General features: G+C 44.0%; 1 protein-coding gene across 1 annotated transcript; it reads left to right on the top strand.

Moving 5' to 3' along the window:
- Positions 1–878: 878 nt before the first annotated feature.
- On the top strand, positions 879–10,871 carry lrp13 (low-density lipoprotein receptor related-protein 13). The gene is made up of 19 exons (XM_018758256.2): positions 879–950; positions 1,318–1,491; positions 1,944–2,159; positions 2,880–3,109; positions 3,319–3,448; positions 3,816–4,009; positions 4,267–4,450; positions 4,664–4,876; positions 5,197–5,371; positions 5,545–5,746; positions 5,878–6,042; positions 6,488–6,688; positions 7,196–7,745; positions 7,890–8,006; positions 8,191–8,298; positions 8,968–9,201; positions 9,570–9,927; positions 10,610–10,706; positions 10,787–10,871. Exons 1-19 carry the CDS (start codon positions 893–895, stop codon positions 10,805–10,807), a joined length of 3,627 nt encoding a protein of 1,208 aa, XP_018613772.2. The 5' UTR covers positions 879–892; the 3' UTR covers positions 10,808–10,871.
- Positions 10,872–17,938: the final 7,067 nt, after the last annotated feature.

The raw sequence follows: 17,938 nt of genomic DNA, 5'->3' as shown, positions 1-17,938 counted from the left end.
CTGCAAACTGAATTTCATTGACGGGTATACACACACATATCAAGACAGCTGTTAAAAAAACCACAAAACAACAGCCTTGAAAATTATCAATACCTCTGTGACCTAGTCTCAACAAAAACTGTATGGCTTGAGTTTCTCAAACCTGGTGTTTATTGTGGGGCTGCCATTCAGAAACAGCTTGTGCCCAAGGCCAAAGAACAAAACTGTATTACAAAATACCCAGCTGCATAAATGGGTAAGCAATTGTAGGTAACTTAACATTGTAAGTCACTTTGGAGAAAAGCATCAGCTAAATTAATAAATATAATTTAAACGTAGAACCTACCCATAGTAAGTAACAAGGAGGAAACCTTTAAGTTTTTCCCTCATCAGTTTGGACAGATTTAAGTACGAGGTTTTCTTATTTTTAAAGGTATTTGCACCTTTGTACAGTGCCAGTCTTGTTCCATAAGCACAGTGACATTGAGCGCAGATTCAGGAACGCTTGATTTACGCTAACTTCGAATAGAAACGTTTTCAGCATTAATTTTTCATACAGGTTTTTAGATCTTAGTTTAGTTGTACACGAATGGATCTGAGTTACATCTGAATTTTCCTTGGATACTTTCTTTGTGAAATAGGTACCAAAAACGTGGGGCAAAGTGTGTTAAATGAGGTATATAGCTTCTGCCAGAGTGGTCCGTATAGAAAGGCCTAAATACTATGTTATTACTCATTCCAGGCGTACCCGGTAGGAAGTGCAGCGCAACGAAGCGCAGCGCTCCGCTCCGCCCAAATCAAACAGCCGGTGACTAATTAGGGCGGCGCTTCCGTAATTAACGGGAGGTGTAATTATAAAGCACTGCGGTCGCATTTACCCCTCACTTCGGCACTGCTTTGTTTGTTGGTGGGTATGGATTTTATGCTGTTGTTAAGTGCTATAGCACTATGGACTTGTGCAAGTTTGACAGGTAAGATGAACGGTTTTGATACAGTGACGTTTAGTTTTTATTATTATTGAAAACTAAGCGCTGCGGTTTAGTTTTGTAGGCACATGATGATGATCTGATCTTCATAGTTGGTCTGGATAAGTGACTAAATATAATCTTGTAGATTACTTTGGCTGATAATGTCGACAACTTGATGATCTGAACAAGACTTATCTGAAGTTCGTTTTTTTTTTTTTTTTTTTCTCCTTTGGCTCGGCGGGGGGGAACTCTAGTATTATTTGGTGCGATGTACTGAAGAAAGGTCCCGGTGCGTCTATGAAACGTGTAACTAACGAACCGCATCTTCGACCCTCGCCGCGCATGCGCACTCTGACTCCCATCTCCGCAGGTTCCCTCCATGCCCACGCGGACGCCTCAGTCTCGGCCCCCGTCAAGTGCGGCCTGGGCTCGTTCGCGTGCAGCGATGGGCGCGAGTGTGTGCCGTACGATCACGTGTGCGACGGGGAGCCGGACTGCGCGGATGGGTCCGATGAGGAGGCCTGCTCGGAGCAGTGCGCAGAAGGTGGGCTCGCGCCCCACACACACCTGTCCTTAGAGTCCCTCTGCTGACAGTGATTGCGTAGGAAACACTTCAGCGACAGCTTCCATTGAGTTTGATCACGTGGCTTGCGATGTGTTGTTAAATGTCCTCTACAGTGGACATGAATGAATGGCTTGAGTGTAGTGGTTGTCTCCCTGTGGACAAGGATGTCAGTGGTTGGAAGCAGCAGGGTCAGACTGCTGTCCAAATGGGTCAACTGCAGAAGTCCTAGTTTATAAAAGGTGTGCTCTATTGATTGGCCTTTGCGTAACGGAGCTTCCGTTCTCTGGAAGAGAATGGTGTTGCAACCCCAAAGTACCCACCTGTTTAGCTGTGAGTTTGCAGATGTCACTTGAGGGTGGGTGTGTGTGTGTGTGTGTGTGTGTGTGTGTGTGTGGAGCGGAGGGTAAAGCATCAGATGTGCCCTTTTGCAGGACAGTTTCAGTGCGCCCACGGTCTGAAGTGCATTGACCAGAGTGAAGTGTGTGATGGAACGGCTCAGTGTCAGGACCGTTCTGATGAGCAAAACTGCTGGCAGCCCTCGGAAAGCTGTGCCCATCGTTGTGATGACAACGCCCGCTGCTTGCCAGCATCCTTCATCTGTGATGGGGAGAAGGATTGCCTGGATGGGACAGATGAGGCGGAATGTGGTGCGTGCCCATGGTGCTGTGGGGGGGTCGATGGACAGGGTGCGTTCCTCACAATAATCAACATGCAGACCATGTTGCACCTGGATGTTGTCTTTCAAGGACCTGGGTTTAAATCCTAGCTCTTGCACCCTTGGGAAAGATGCTTCTGTTGCCTTGCTCCGGTAAAAATGACCCAGTTGTGTTAATGAGCAAACTGTTACTTTACATTTTTGTTTTGTAAGTCCCTTTTTTCAGTGACTTACAGTGTTTTATGTACAATTTAAACATAGTTGGGTGGGGTTTTTAAACTCCAATTGAAGTAAAGCACCTTGATCAAGGGTATTACTGGAGGTGGGGTTTGAACCTGTGGCCTTTGGACCCCCAAGTCTACAGCTCTAACCACTACACTACCAGGTGCTTCCTAGTGTCATCTAAATCGATAACTATTAGGCAGAGGGGACAGGGTGTAACTTTTTCTCCTCCCCCTCCAGCTTTTTCTTGTACAAAAGCTTACCTCACAATGTCAAAGCTGACATTCAAATCTCAAATACATAGAGAACATTCATAAGAATTGGCATTGTCTAACACTTTGTTGAGTGATAGGACTACATATTCAATGTACAAGAAGTTAAAGTTCAAATTTATAACTTGGTATACCTAATTCAAGTTGGCCAATATCACCCACTGCTGGTTCAGGGTAACAATGGTGACTCATTTTCCTGCATGAATGCCTTATTCCAGAAAACATGAAGTGCCGCAGCAGTGAGTTTCGTTGTGACAGTGGCAAATGTGTTGCCATGGCTGCACGCTGCAATGGACAAGTGGACTGCAAGGACGGTTCGGATGAGAGGGGCTGTGCCGAGACCCTGGCGTGCCCCGGTCAGCAGCTCTGCCCAAGTGATGGAAAGTGCCTCCCGGCAACATGGGTGTGTGACGGTGAGAGTGACTGCAAGGATGGAGCTGATGAGAAGGTGAATATCCTATGTAGAGGCTAGGAGGAGGAAGCAGGTGTTGAGATCAGTTTTCTGTATCTGGGTTCACCTCAGGCACCAAATGAAGGTCTTTTATGAAAGACTTATGAACTGGTCTAATATATCACTTCTGATGGACACTTGGTGTCTAGAGTAGAAACCAGGAATGACAAGTGTGGTGGGGGGGGTGCTGTCTGCCTGGGTTGCAGGACTGCCAAGTGGCTGAGGTGACATGTGGCAAGTATCAGTGGGCCTGTAGCTCTGGTGTGCAGTGTGTCCCAGCATCCTGGAGATGTGATGGAGAGAAGGACTGCAATGACTACAGTGATGAAGAAGGATGTGAGTAAGAGTTTATACTTTCATTGGAGGACTTCTACACAATTTGAGTACTGCCTGTGTGTGTAAGTCTCCGGAAGACCATGGGAGGGAGTTGGCGGTAGTTGGGATGTCACCTAGATCTTGAACCTGCATTTTTGAACTGGATCCCTCACCCCCTAATGGTTATTTGGGTCAAAGCAGTTTGTCTAGTCAGCATTGATCTGAACTCCTCTTAATATTACATGCAATTGTACACAAACCTGGAGGTCAACTAGTGTAACAGCATGGCCTTAAACATGTACTGTCAGTGTTTCCAGAGCCACCACTTTAAGGAAGTGGTGCGGATCAAAACATCCAGTGTCTGATCTGGGATCTTTCCCATTTCTAGGTGTACCACACAGCTGCCCTTCCCACCAATTCCAGTGTGGTACTGGAGAGTGTCTGGACCTAGCACTGGTGTGTAACAAGACTTCTGATTGTCCTGATGGGTCTGATGAGGGTGAGGGATGCCTCACTGCCATGTGCTCCAGCCCAGACAGTCCTCAGTGTACCCACAACTGCTACAGCACCCCCCAGGGCCCAGTGAGTAAATGGTGCTGAAGGAAAATGATGGTGGCTGACTAATCTCTGGGTCATTGTATCAGTCTGTTTTAGAAGGGCAGCAGGTCTTGCTAGAGTTTACCCACATAGTTCTGAAGCTGGTAGTGTCTTAAGTTGGGCCTTTAACAAGGCTGTTAAGCATCTTGGGTTGCTTAACTGTACCACTTGTGTAACTAAAACTGTAAAGGTTTGTGTCTGGCAGGAGTTTGGTGCAAGAATCTCATTCCCTCTGATTGTAGAAATGCAGCTGCAAGGTTGGCTTTCAGCTCCAGGCTGATCAGATGACCTGCACAGATACTGATGAATGCCAAGCGCTTGACCCTGTCTGTAGCCACACCTGTCAGAATACCCAGGGATCCTACTTGTGCCTGTGTCACCTTGGTTACTTGCTGGAACCTGATGGCCACACCTGTAAAATTACAGGTATTGTCTGGAACATGGTAGCCTCACCATATTGTACCTCTGGCATTAGGTGAATGATTTTATTGGTACTGGGGGGGAAACCTGTTTCTGCTCCAGAATGAAGTCCATACCTCAGCTGTATATTTGCAGTCTTGGTAATATGACCCTTAGTCTGTCAAAGGTTACTCAGACTGGCTGACTCCTGCAGTTTACCATTTCCCTGTTGGCCCCCAGGGGAGCCTTTCCTGCTGGCTTCAGTGCAACATGAGCTTCTCCTCCTTGACCTGAGGAAGTCGAACCTGGAAGTCATTCCCACAGGCAGCGAGACTCTTGTGCTGTGGGTGGACTATGACTGGAAAGAACAGAAGGTGTTCTGGGTCAACCTGGATGCTGAAAGCATCAAGTGGACCTTTCTGAACAAGAGTGACCAGGGCACTGTTGTCAAAGGTCTGTCTGCTCAGGATGGGAGCAGTCTGTCAAAGCCCTTTTGCCACAAGATCAAATGAAATGATTAAACATTTAATTTGAGACTATGGTGCTATGAATCAACCATAAGTCACATCTTCAGTTTTCACTTGGCTCCTGTAGCCAGTGTTATAATCAGTTGAAGGTTCTTTTGTAGAGTTCCCACCAAATATTTGGCAAGTCACATTTGATTGTCAAGCAGTTCTAAATGAACTGCTTTTGAAAATGCAACTAGTATTTCTGTAACTGCAAGGTTCTCAAAGTATACAGATTGTGTTCTCACTATCTGTACCTCTTGTTAGGTATCAGTCCAGACTCAATTGCTATGGACTGGGTTGGACGAAACCTGTACTGGATTGATGGCCTCAGGGGTCAGATACATGTCATTGCACTTGATGACACAACCCAGAACTCCACCATCCTTCTGGATGAGGACCTGGATCAGCCAAGATTCCTTGCACTAATGCCACAGAAAGGGTGAGTGAGGTCTTGTCACCCAGTGCTTTGGGAATGTAGCTTACAGGCCATAAACTAAAGCCTCTTTTGGGGCTTTGAAAGTCCTTTAGCAATCTGAAGCATGTTGACTTGGCAAAAGCATCACCTGGCTATAGGTGTTCAAGGGGAACTCAACATCCTTCTCTTGTTTGAAGGATGATGTTCTGGTCTGAGATCGGCAGCGAGCCACAGATTGAGCAAGCAGGGATGGATGGCTCTGAGAGGCGGGTGCTGATCCGAGATGGCCTCAGCTGGCCAGGAAGTCTGGCTGTGGACTCCCTAGATAGCAGAATCTACTGGACAGATGAAAAGCTCCGCTGCATTGGATCAGCCACATTGGATGGGGAGGACATCAGGGTACTGAATGGGATTCTTAATTGGATAACTTAATGGGTTGCACAGCTTTATCTGGTCCCAAAGATTTTGTGATTAACACTTACAAAACTTGAAAATGAACAGAAGCAAAACCACCATTTTGCCTTAAACAGATCCTGCAGCTGATGGAGACTCCTAGACCCTTCTCCATAGCTGTGTTGGATGATGCAATCTACTGGTCAGACACTGAAAAGAGGACTGTGCAGGCAGCCAACAAACGCACAGGCAAAAACCGAGAAACGCTGATCAAGCAAACGGGACAGCCATTTGGACTGAAGGCAAGTGTCCTCACACAGGGACAGTCTTTGTCCAAATGATATAGCTGAGATGGGCTGATGGCAGGAATCAATAGTGGGTGAATTTAAAACAATGTAAAGACTTCCTGAGGAAGTCTCCAGTTTACTAAGGAGAGATCCTGAATTTTTATGGCAGTACTTCCTGCCTTTGTGGGTGTGAGTTGTGTATTAAGGAATATAATGAAGTTTTGGGTTGGTTGGCCATGAGTTTATAGTATAAAACCACTTGGTGGCACTATATCCCATGTAATGGGACCCTGAGCTGATGGCTGTACTTAAGACCCACAAGTTCTCTAGTAAACTATGTTTTGACTCAAAAGCATGAACCAGGTATCAAATTTTTTTCCCCCCTCCCGTGGAATCCTAAACATGGTAAATACAAGTGAATTTCTAATGTGAGCATGAACTCTGGCTTTGTTTTCAATAGATTGTCCACAGTCTGCTGCAGAAGGACATCCCAAATCCATGTGCAATCCTCCAGTGCTCCTACCTGTGTGTGCTGGCCTTGGGGCCCAGGGGTGTCTGTCGCTGTCCTTCTGGTCAACTGCTGGCTGAGGATGGACTCACCTGCTTGACCCCCAAAGACTCTCCCTTCATCTTGCTCCTGTCCCCTACCTCTGTCACCCAGGTACAAATACTCAAACTAGCACAGGGGTTCTTTCAGCACATCTGAACATCCTTAAGATTTCTGCTGCCTTTGCTCAGGTCATTTTTTTTTTTTCTTACGGAGCCATCTGAGTCTCTTTGGATAAAGTTGTCCAGACTCTTACAACCTAGTATAAGACAGATCATTAGCTACAGAGAATCAACACTATAGCTGACATTCAAGCTTAAGTACATGTACTGTAAACTCATGCAACAATCAGATGTAGTTTATCAACTAATTGTTGGAATTAGGGCTGCCCAGAGCCTGTCCCAGAATTGCTTGATCACATACCAAGCTGTACATTACAGGGGCAAGTGTTAAAATAATATATGGGATGATATTAACAGCCTAACCTTGTTTCCACATCTATGGCAGGTGGAAATTCTATAGCATTCACTGTACTGTATTCAGGTTCATTTTGGTATAGTTGTCTTAAATCTGCTATGAATATTGCTATGCATGTTACCATTGACCCTCTTCAATCCCCAGCTGTACATGCAGAGCCTGCATAGTGGGCTGGGGATAAAGCAGTGGCCAGACCACCGTGTGCTGTCACTGCCTGGTGTGAATGAGGCCACAATGCTGGAGTATGTGCACAGGACCCAGGAACTGTACCTGACAGATAAAGGACAGTCAATTGTGGAGTGTTTCAAGCTGATGGAGGGGATGCTGGTGGCAAGTGACCCAGCTGTCCAGCTGCAGGAGGGGGATGCGGTTGCAGCATTTGCAGTAGACTGGATCACGCTCTCATTGTATTGGAGTGGCAGTCAGAAACCACGCCTGCATGTGACTTCAGCCTCTGGCATGTACACCACTGTGCTGCTGGATGACCTGGGGACCCCTGGGGGCATTGCCCTACACCCCCCTTCTGGCAGGCTGTGTTTCATAGATCTAGGGCCACCAGGTCACGAGGGTCCTGCTCAGGTTCAGTGTACCTATATGGATGGCCGTAGCCGCAATCTCATCTGGGACAAAGCCCTGAAGCCCATCTCCCTGACCTTCTCTTCTGATGGTGACAGGCTGTATTGGGCCGACTCTAGTAAGCACCCAAGTTCTTCTTAAACACTGTTCCAAAGCTTTCAACTGCAGGCTTTTTTCCCTCCCCTGTTACATGTGCCCACTTGTCTTGGGTATCTCAGCCCCTCCTTCCTAAGCAGTTGTCACAACTGTCCTTCTGTTGCAGGTGTCATTGGCTCAGTTTCCATAGATGGTTCTGGATACTTGGAGTTTAAAACCCAAGGCAGTTCAGTCAAGTCTTTGTGCATCATTGATGACGTGCTGTTCTGGACTACACTAAATGGTACAGTAACTTATCCCTTGTTCTAGAGAACTCCATATGGAGATGCCAAATGGAACTAAAGGTTTTTAGAACTTTGTGAGGGTGGAGATCTTTCACTATGACAAAACTGAGGCAAGCTCAGAATATTCCTGCACCCAACAGAATAAATGGTTTCCTTAGACTGACTCCCTTTGTTTCATTGCAGACATCGTAAAGGTGTGGTACCGCAAGGCTGAAGAGCCTGAGCAGCTGTGGCTTGTAGTGGAGAGTGACGTGGTTGCTATGAAAGCCTATAGTGAGGATCTGCAGAAAGGTAGGGTTGTGCATAATTTTTAAACCCACCCCCTCACTAGAGGTCCAACTTAATCACTAGATTAACCACCTCCTGACTAAATGTGCATTTAGTCAGTTCTCCATAATGAGGAGAATGGAGGAAAGCCTGAACTGCTACCCATTAACAATGAGTTATAGTTGACCCAGAGAACTAGAGCATGACTTGGAAAAACCAAGGGGTGGGGGTTATTTTGGCAAATGAATGCTTTTACCACAGGGTAATCTGCTACCTCCACCTGGGTAGTGCAAGAGAACATGGGTTTGATCCCTGCCTAGCCTGATGTTTCAATGTTTCTTTTTATTTGGGTGCTCTGGTTCCTCCCATAGTCCAAAGACAGGTGTTGGTGATAAATTGCCCATAGTCCCAGCCACTGAAAGTCTAGAGCCAAGGTAAAATGGTGAGGGTTGACATTAGGAAGGGCATCTGTCAAATCTGCCCTTGCTCTGTTCCAACCATACCTCCAAATTTACCACTTACTGGTAAAACAGGGACAAACTATATTTGAAAATGTAAATATATGCATGTATGACTCATACCTTTTACTTTGCCTTTTTTGACAACTTGATTTGTTCAGCTGCACTTGACTCAGTGTGAATGACACTGCTATATTAGTTCAGTACAAACTCAAGGCCATCTCTGCACACCCAGGAACCAATGAGTGCTCAGTTGAAAACGGGGGCTGCGGACACCTCTGCCTGCCCTTCCCTGGTGGACGCACCTGCAGGTGTGCATGGGGCCATCTCTCCATCAATGAGACAGACTGTGTACCTGTACATCAGTGCCCCCCAAATGCCAAACTATGTGGGGATGGCAACACCTGCCTCCCAGTTGCCAAGTTCTGTGATGGCCATCCTGACTGCCCTGATGGCTCAGATGAGAACTGTGAGTTAATTTCCCCCCAACTTTCAAGTACATAACTGACTCAGTATCTCAATTCAGTAAAAATAAATTTGAGGGATCTTTACTCTAAGTACTTCTAGCAGAAGTGCAGTTGACAAGTGCTGCATGTTCCAATTTTTTTCTTCCCCATACATTATTTGAATCTTTCAAACTCTCAAGTCTCCTAAATATGTAGGAGACACTACCAGGTTTATTTGGTAGCTTAAGCTCTGACTAACAGTACTGTTTTGTCCAGTTTTTTTTTTTTTTTTTTTTTTGTGTGTGTGTGTGTGAACCACACCTCTAAAGTTCCTTCTGTGGTACCAGACTTGTCCTCAAAGTTACATTTTCTTCTAAAAATGTCCCTACAGGTGTGGAGGATCGGAAGAAGCCTCTTGGCCCAATCCTGGTTGTGCCTAGCACCAGCCTACCTGTACCCTCCACCACACTAGTCTTGCCCACCCCTATGGATGATGCCCTCTTACGGGAACTTGATGCTCAACCCTGTGATGAGCAACTGTGTGGGGGCCATGGCAAGTGTGTGGTTATGCCAGGCAGGGGCTCGGTCTGTGAATGCCAACCAGGCTTCAGCGGCGAGTTTTGCCAGGATCGTGCTGGGCTCTCTGTTCAGGCACTGCTTATATTTGTAGGCAGTGCCTTTGCAGCTAGCGTTGTCGTCATTGGTGCCATCATCCTGGTCGTCAGGAAGAGGAAACAGGTGAACAAAAGGTAATGGCTTGATACTTGAGGCAGTTCTAACACCCCACCCAAATAAGATGACACCAGGGGCCTCTTACTTTGTAGTGTACAAGTAGTCCTTTGGTCCCAACCTATGGGATACAACAGCATTCAAGTTCATACTCAAGTCCTGACATTGGAGTCAAATGTCATTTCAGTGGTTGCTTGTTGAAAAGCAACTACATTTTTATAAAAGCCATTTACAATGGCTCATCCAGAAGTCTTTGCTACTGGAGTTCAATTTAGAAATTGAAAATGGTGCTGCATGAAAAGATGCTGTGGCTTTCAATATGAAAGCTTTGGTGGGAATCTTGTATATAGTAACATGACTGCTTTATAGCCTTATGGGTCATACTTTGTCCTTTGACAAACTTCTAGTCAAAGGACCCCTGTATGCTAAGATCTTGCTCTTTATTCTTCCCTTAATTTAGTAGCTGTCAGCTAAATGTATACAAGGTTTAAACTTGTATCCAAGAATTTTAAATACTTGGATTTCCTGCTTATCATACAGCAAGGAAACTAGACTAGTCAGCAATGTGTCCTGATGGTTTCAGAACCACAACCTGTAGTGATGTGCTAACCAACATATTTTGGAAGTAGGAGCTGGAAGCAGAGCATCCATGTTCTGGTCTTAAGCCTATGATCCATGTTGAATGTCTCCTTCTCCTTGCAGGAGAGGGCGAGCACTTACCAAAGAAACTACGCAGACAGAAATGACAACCCGAGCAGAGCAATCCTCAGTCCATGCACCCCTCAACGAGAACCCAGAGGTAAAGGAGCTCTTGTGGTAACTTGTGATGTAACTGTTCAGTGCACTGCAGGAAATGGAACTCATGAGTTGTTCTTTCAGGAATCACCATCTGCGGAATAAACAGTTCTCTACAACTGGATGGCAGCAGTTTTTGTATTTGCAAAAAAAAATAAAAATGTGTGACATGACACTTGGTATGGCTTTGTTTTTTTCCCCCTCAAACATGCAATGCTGGTGTGGTTATTGTAACTTAAGCTGGTTTTGGCCCAAGTGAACTGTATGTAACCAAGGGTGTTTGCCACCCAACAGAATGGCAGTGCAGATGCAATTCTCTAACTTGAAGGCATTTTGGACTGATTAGGCAGAATAGAACTCAACTTAAAAGCTCTCTATTTGTATAGAACTGTCACACTACTTTCAATGACTGGTCAACTTTTTGACTATAGTAACTCTAAAGTCAGGATCTGCAATTGTAACTTAAGTTGCATTTAATTAATTTAGATTACTAGAGAGACATAGCTGCAGACAGCTTTTTCTAAAGTAAACCTAGTTTAATTTTACTCAATGCACTGATACTAAATGTTCCAGTAAGTGCAAAACAGAGGCTAGATGAATCCTGAATCTTCCTCCACCTTTTTGGTAAGGTACAAACATTTACAATACAGGAGTAGCAGGTGTGTAAAGACTTATGAGGGCATGATCATGATGCACCGGTGCGTGAACATTTACACCACATGGGAGCTGGAGAGATTGTGGGTGAAGGGAGTCTGGGGGGGAAGTGAGTTTTCAGACCCTTCTTGAATGTAGACCTCCATGCTTTGCTCTTTGTAGACAGGACCAAGTTGATTACAAATTAAGTTGGTAAGCTCTGCTCTGCTGAGCAGCTGCCTTGTTTCTTTGAAAAGAATTTGAGACCAAATCTGTACCTGAACAGCAGGTGCATTGTTCAAAAACTACACAAGGTGCTAAGAGGTGTCTGATCTGATAGACAATCAGCAGAGCAGTGTTCACAGGTCAGATTGCTGTCAGGGATGGACAGAACCTTCACAGGATAGTTGCTAGATGACATGGAAGTATAGCCTAAAAAATTACCATCACTCAGTAAATGGGGGGGCATGACTACTTTAAGCCTCAAACTGTGACCTGATGGCTGCTCTTTGGAAACACTAGCCAAGGCCAGCACAAACTGGGACCCCTGAGGGAGGGAGGTCAGGGGCTCATCTTTCACTCTGTTCCTACATCCAGACATGTCTATTTGGAGAAAGTTAAAGGATTTCTTCAATCCACAATGTCTTAACAGCTGATAAACATGGTGGAAAATCCATGATGGTATGGACAGCCATCTCATGGGAGTTATTTGGTCCAATGATTGTTCTGTATGCTCATATAATGGCCAAGGAACCTGAGTGCAACAGGACCAGGTGTACCCTATGGTGCAAATACTACAGTCACATGTTTCCATATTTTAGGATGAAGTCAAGTGCTTTCCACAGCTTCCCCAATTACAAGATCTAAACATCACAGAACATTTATGGGAATTGTGAAACACAGTGTACAAAGTAGATTCTCACCTTCATCCCTCAAAAACCTGGAGTCTTGAAAGGATGGTGCAATATTTCACTATACACAATTCAACCTTTGTATGACAGAATTCCAAGAAGTATGGTTGCTGATGTGAAGAGAAAGGGTGTCTCCACTCCTTATTAGGTCCTTGATATTAATATATTGTTACATGAGTTGTTTGCATATTGAACTAATTGCAGTTCTCATTCCCATTGATACAGAGAAGCAGTTTTTACTTGAATTCAGGGACGTACCTTTGCTCCAAGCACTACAGCAGATGCAGAGATTCACAACTGGGATTTTCCAACTGCAAGGTGACGATTCTTAGTTCTGCACCATCTCCCACTCCAGATGGATTAAAGTAATATCTAATGTAACAGTTAAGCTTTTTCTTTGTTGAAGGACATATCTACATGGGAGCCTTTTGTATACGATTCGGTTTGTTAGGATTTCTTGAATACAATAATGGTCAATTGCATACAGTACCTCTTAAACACAAGGAAGCTAATCTCGGATAAAACTGAGAAGCCATTTTAGTCAGAAAGCCCACTTCCTGAGCATTATACTTGTGACTGCTGATGGAAAAATTACCTTTTGGTACTTTTTGTTCCACGTTCATAATACCAGAAGAGAATATAACCCAATAAAATTGCGTCAAAGAGATGTGATCCAACACTGTTGGTTGTGAATTTATTTCTTCAGTATGTTAACTTGTCAGTAATTCATAGTTCTCAAAAAGCAAATGCAAATTAGCAGGACAATGAGGGGTGTTTCCATGGATCCCGCATTTGATCTGGAAAAAGATGGCTGCATTCTTGGGGCGTGTAACGACTATACTGGCGTAAGCTACTTCTGGGTCTTGAGCAATAACCATGTACCTCAAATTCTGCTGGGGATTAAACTCTGCAGTGGTCTGTCATTACATGATCAAAGTGGAACTGAACGTTAAACAATATGTTTACGATGCTGTAAATAGCTGTTTGATGTTTGCTAAGTGGGCCTTGTTTTCTGGAAGAGCTGAAAGTGGAGAAAAAAGGAGAGAGTGAGACGTGCTTAAATTTCTCTTGGTAAACCACATGTCTAGTTTTTAAACATGAGTTTGCTTGTGAATAGTGCCATCATTTTATATCATCATTCAGTATGCAGCATATATTGGTGTAGGTGATATACAGTTTTAAGGTTAATATAAGGAAATGTGAGTATACTTTTGTATGTGTATCAATATAATATGCTGCCTGGCCAAAAAAAAGTCACCACCTGGCTTTAACTAAGCAAATAGGTAAGAGCCTTCCATTGGATAATTACTGCAGTGATTAATGTTTCAGCTGGCAACAAGTTATTTAACCCTAACTGATGCAGTTAGTAGCTTCTCATTTCTTAAACAACCATGTCGGAAGACTTATCCTCATGGTTGTGGAAAAGATGCTACTCTGTTTCAGAAGGGTCAAATTATTGGCCTGGTTCAAGCAAAGAAAACAACGAAGGAGATTGCTGAAACTACTAAAATTGGATTAAGAACTGCCCAATGCATTATTAAAGCCTGGAAGGACAGTGGTGAACCATCATCTTTGAGGAAGAAATGTGGTCGGGAAAAAATCTTGAATGATTGTGATAGGAGATCACTTAAATGTTTGGTGAAATCAAATCATTAAAAAAACAGCGGAACTTATGGCTATGTTTAGTGAAAGTAAGAGCATTTCCACATGCACAATGTGAATAGAACTCAAGCGATTGGGACTAAACAGCTGTGTAGCCTTAAGAAAACCACTTAGCAGTGAGGCTAAATGGGGGGGGGAGGCTTCAGTTTCAAAGGAGATTGAACTCTGGAGCAATGGAAAAAGGTCATGTGGTCTGATGAGTCCAGATTTACCATTCCAGAGGGATGGGTGCATCAGGGTAAGAAGAGAGGCGGATGAAGTGATGCACCCATCATGCCTAGTGCCTACTGTACAAGCCTGTGGGGACAGTGTTATGATCTGGGGTTGCTTCAGTTGGTCAGGTCTAGGTTCAGCAATGTTATGTGCCCAAAAAATGAGGTCAGCTGACTACCTGAATATACTGAATGACCAGGTTTCTCTATCAGTGGATTTTTTTTCTTCCCTGATGGCATGTGCATATTCCAAGATGACAATGCCAGGATTCATCAGGCTCAAATTGTGAAAGAGTGGTTCAGGGAGCATGAGGCATCATTTTCACACATGGATTGGCCACCACAGAGTCCAGACCTTAACCCCATTGAGAATCTTTGGGATGTGCTGGAGACTACGCGGCAGTCCGATTCTCCCGTCATCAGTATAAGATCTTGGCAAGAAATTAATGCAACTCTGGACGGAAATAAATGTTGTGACATTGCATAAGCTTATTGAAACGTTGCCCCGGCAAATGCGTTCCATAATCAAAGCAAAAGGTGGTCCAACAAAATATTAGTGTGTGACTTTTTTTTTTTGCCCGGCAGTGTATATTTAAGGATGTCTGGAACTTGCTGTTTATTTGCAAATTCCGAGTGCAAATATTTCCCATTCTATGCTTGGATGTGTAAAAAACATCAATAGCATATATCAGAGTGGTAGAAACACATCTAAGAGCAGTCTCTGTTTTTACTGCCTTTACTGTTTTGATGCAGACTGAAGGTCATTAATATGCAAGGTAAACCACTGTAATATACAAAAAGGGGGAAAGTTAGAGCTCACCTGTTAACTTGTTCACTTATGTTTGTAACATGCCCATATGCCACCCTATACTTTTCCTAGAATTTTGTTAGTGAAAAAACAAACTGCTTCCATTTGTGTCGGTTTAGCCACGAGTAAAGTTAATGATGTTAAATCAACATTCAAACACTAAAAACATGGCCTAAGTTTCTGCATAAACCACAGCCATGCCCAGCTACAGGCCGTTATAGAAACTTGAAGGGCGAGTATCATCCCGTGACACTCTTATGCTGTCAAGCCTCACCATAATATTCCTCCTACGGGGGGCCAAGCTCTCATTAAATAACTTTTGTTTTCACAAAGTTTCCGGTCATATTTTTTGCTTCTTCAGCCCCATGTTTTCAAAGTGCTGTCTTTGCAGGGTTATTACCGCTTCCGTACCGACAGGAAGAGCACGCCAGCTTCCTCCACGCCAAGTCGCACATCACGTTACGGGATGAAAATGGATCTCTGGATAAGGGAACTTTCCAATTTAAGCCAAAAAACATCCCATAGGCATCCTGGGCTGAGACAACATCCGGTTCAATCATCCCTATATAAAGATTCTCGGGATTTCTTTACTCAGTCTCCCTGTGACACCCAGTGCGACTTTCATCAACGCTGGAAGCACCGACATCCACATCCATCGCGTTTTCCTACGGGGACAAGTCGTCGGGACAAGGTAATGCTTTAAATATACAATTGTGAAGATGTTCTTAGTTAATGTACTTGGTTAAACTGAAAAAAATCCAGTATACCAGGACACACTTGGACTGGGAGTCCCACAATCCTAAAGTGATTTGAAATAGTGACTAAAGGAATGAAAGAATGAATGAAACTATTAATCCCAGAAGAAAACTCAGGTTGCAGCAGGGTACAACGTACAACATGCATGCAACACACATACATACAGACGTACACTGAGGATACGGATAAATTAGATCAATGCAGCACGTGGAGCACGTACTGGTCTAATGAATTACAATTGCGTTCAGTTACCAGCCGGCTGCGTGTGTTTACAGGTTATTGTTCTGAAATTCCATCTTCCCTTATTTGTTCAATCACTGTGATTTAATATGTTAAAAAAAAAATCCAAGATATATTAGAAGACCAGCTATTTTCAGGAAATATTGTATGTCAATGCTGTATTTTAGTGAATATGTACGGTTAAAGCAATTTCCTAGCTAAGACGGGAAAATGGGTTGGTGTGAAAATCAGATTTCCAGGATCTGTTTAACATTCTTCATACTCAATAACATAAAACAATGTATTCCTTAAGAGTCAATGTATTTTTGCTGCAGAGACTGTCCAAGAGCTAGTTTGCTAATCAAACTTGTCTTTTTTTTTTTTGTAAAATGCCTAAAGAACACCGTCAGTGAGTGAAGAATTTCAATTTTTTCTTTGAGAAAGTAAGGTACAAGTCATGGAAGTTTTAAAGACTGGAATCCTCATTCTTCTTGTTGTGGCATTGGCATCACTGGCATCATCAAAACCAGTAAGGATTTTTCACTTTTTTCCATGGTCTAATGTCACCCATGTGAATATTATGTGCCTGTTTTAGAAAGTCTGAAGGCAAGAAATGTGGAAAAATAAGAGCCGAGCCTTTTGTGCGTGTTCTGAAATACGTGGCTCTCATTCACAGGTCAAATGGCAGAGCAACCGTTTGAAAAAAATGGTTGCGAAAGCTGCAGAATCATCAGAATCCGAGGAGTCCGAGTCCTCTGAGGAGCTCGTTGTCCCCGAGGCGACAGTCGAACCGGTCATCGTAGAGGCGACAGTCCCAGTAGTTGCTACAGAACCAGTTGTGACTGCTGCCCCAGAAACGACTCTTCCTCCCCTCATTCCAGGCACTACAGCTGTTCCAGCTATCATAGACACAGCCACCCCACCCTCGGTCCCCGCGAGTCTTCTTCCAGTGGGCATTCAGTTGACCACTCCACTGCCACCTGTGCCAGCAGGGCTGCCAGCTCTGGATGGGACCATGAGCCCCATGCCAATGCCTCTTGGCACGGTTATTGATCCTAACTTGTGTTTTACTCCGTTCACAGCTCATCAGCCATTACCCAGCAGGGGAGATAACTTAAAGTGAAGCATAAACAATGACAATTCTCTTGTAACTCCAGTTAAACACTAGAGTGAGTTTTGAAACTAGTTAAGCTTTGCTTATTTCTTTGAGTATTACTGAAAGACAAGTCTGTAATGCTGACAGACCGAAAGAAAGCAGTTTATATATTAAACACAATGAAAAACATATTTGAATTATTTCAACAGCTTTTGACAGTCTTTTCCTGATCAGTATACAATTTTATCCTTCTCTGTATTTACCAACAATAAACTACCCTTAAAGCAATGTGAGTGTTTATTGTCAATGATCTTACTTAATGTTGTGCCTTCAATTTTCCATAAACCTGGAAAGGGTTACTGAAGGTCGAAAACCACTGAAAAAAAGATGAAAACTGCCGAGTGATTAATGCAGGGGTCTTACCGAGTGTGTGCATCTAAGTGACTGAGCATCTCCAAAAGAAGAGTGGTTTTTGACACTGTCCTCCAACTCTCCTTAGAATGACAGCAGGTCCTGCACTGTGGTCGACCTTTCTAATCACTGTAATGTGGCTTTTAACTCAGACCATGTAAAGCTAGGCAGTCAGATGCATGATCGCACCACTCTCACACATCTAGTACAGCACCAGATCACTGTGGAGAAACTTCCTGGCAGGCTGCCCATAGTTTTGCAACGTTCGAACCCGCAACCAGGCCACTAGAGCAGGCACAAATTCAGGGATAAGTCTTACAAACTACCAGCCAAAAACAACATCTGTGAGTTTATGCACAAGGGACCCAGTGGTTCACGCTGTGCTTCTTTTCACCATCATTCGTTCCGAACAATAGTGTGCAGCAAACAAGCAATAAAAATAACAAGACCAACTGCAGCTCTAATGTACTTGAGTGACACCACCCTGCCAGCAGAGATCACAGTGACACTGCACTGCTGTGGAGACTG

This window comes from Scleropages formosus, chromosome 17 (genome assembly GCF_900964775.1).
Source record: "Scleropages formosus chromosome 17, fSclFor1.1, whole genome shotgun sequence".
Lineage (NCBI taxonomy): Eukaryota > Metazoa > Chordata > Actinopteri > Osteoglossiformes > Osteoglossidae > Scleropages > Scleropages formosus.
This window is presented reverse-complemented; position numbering and strand designations above follow the sequence as displayed.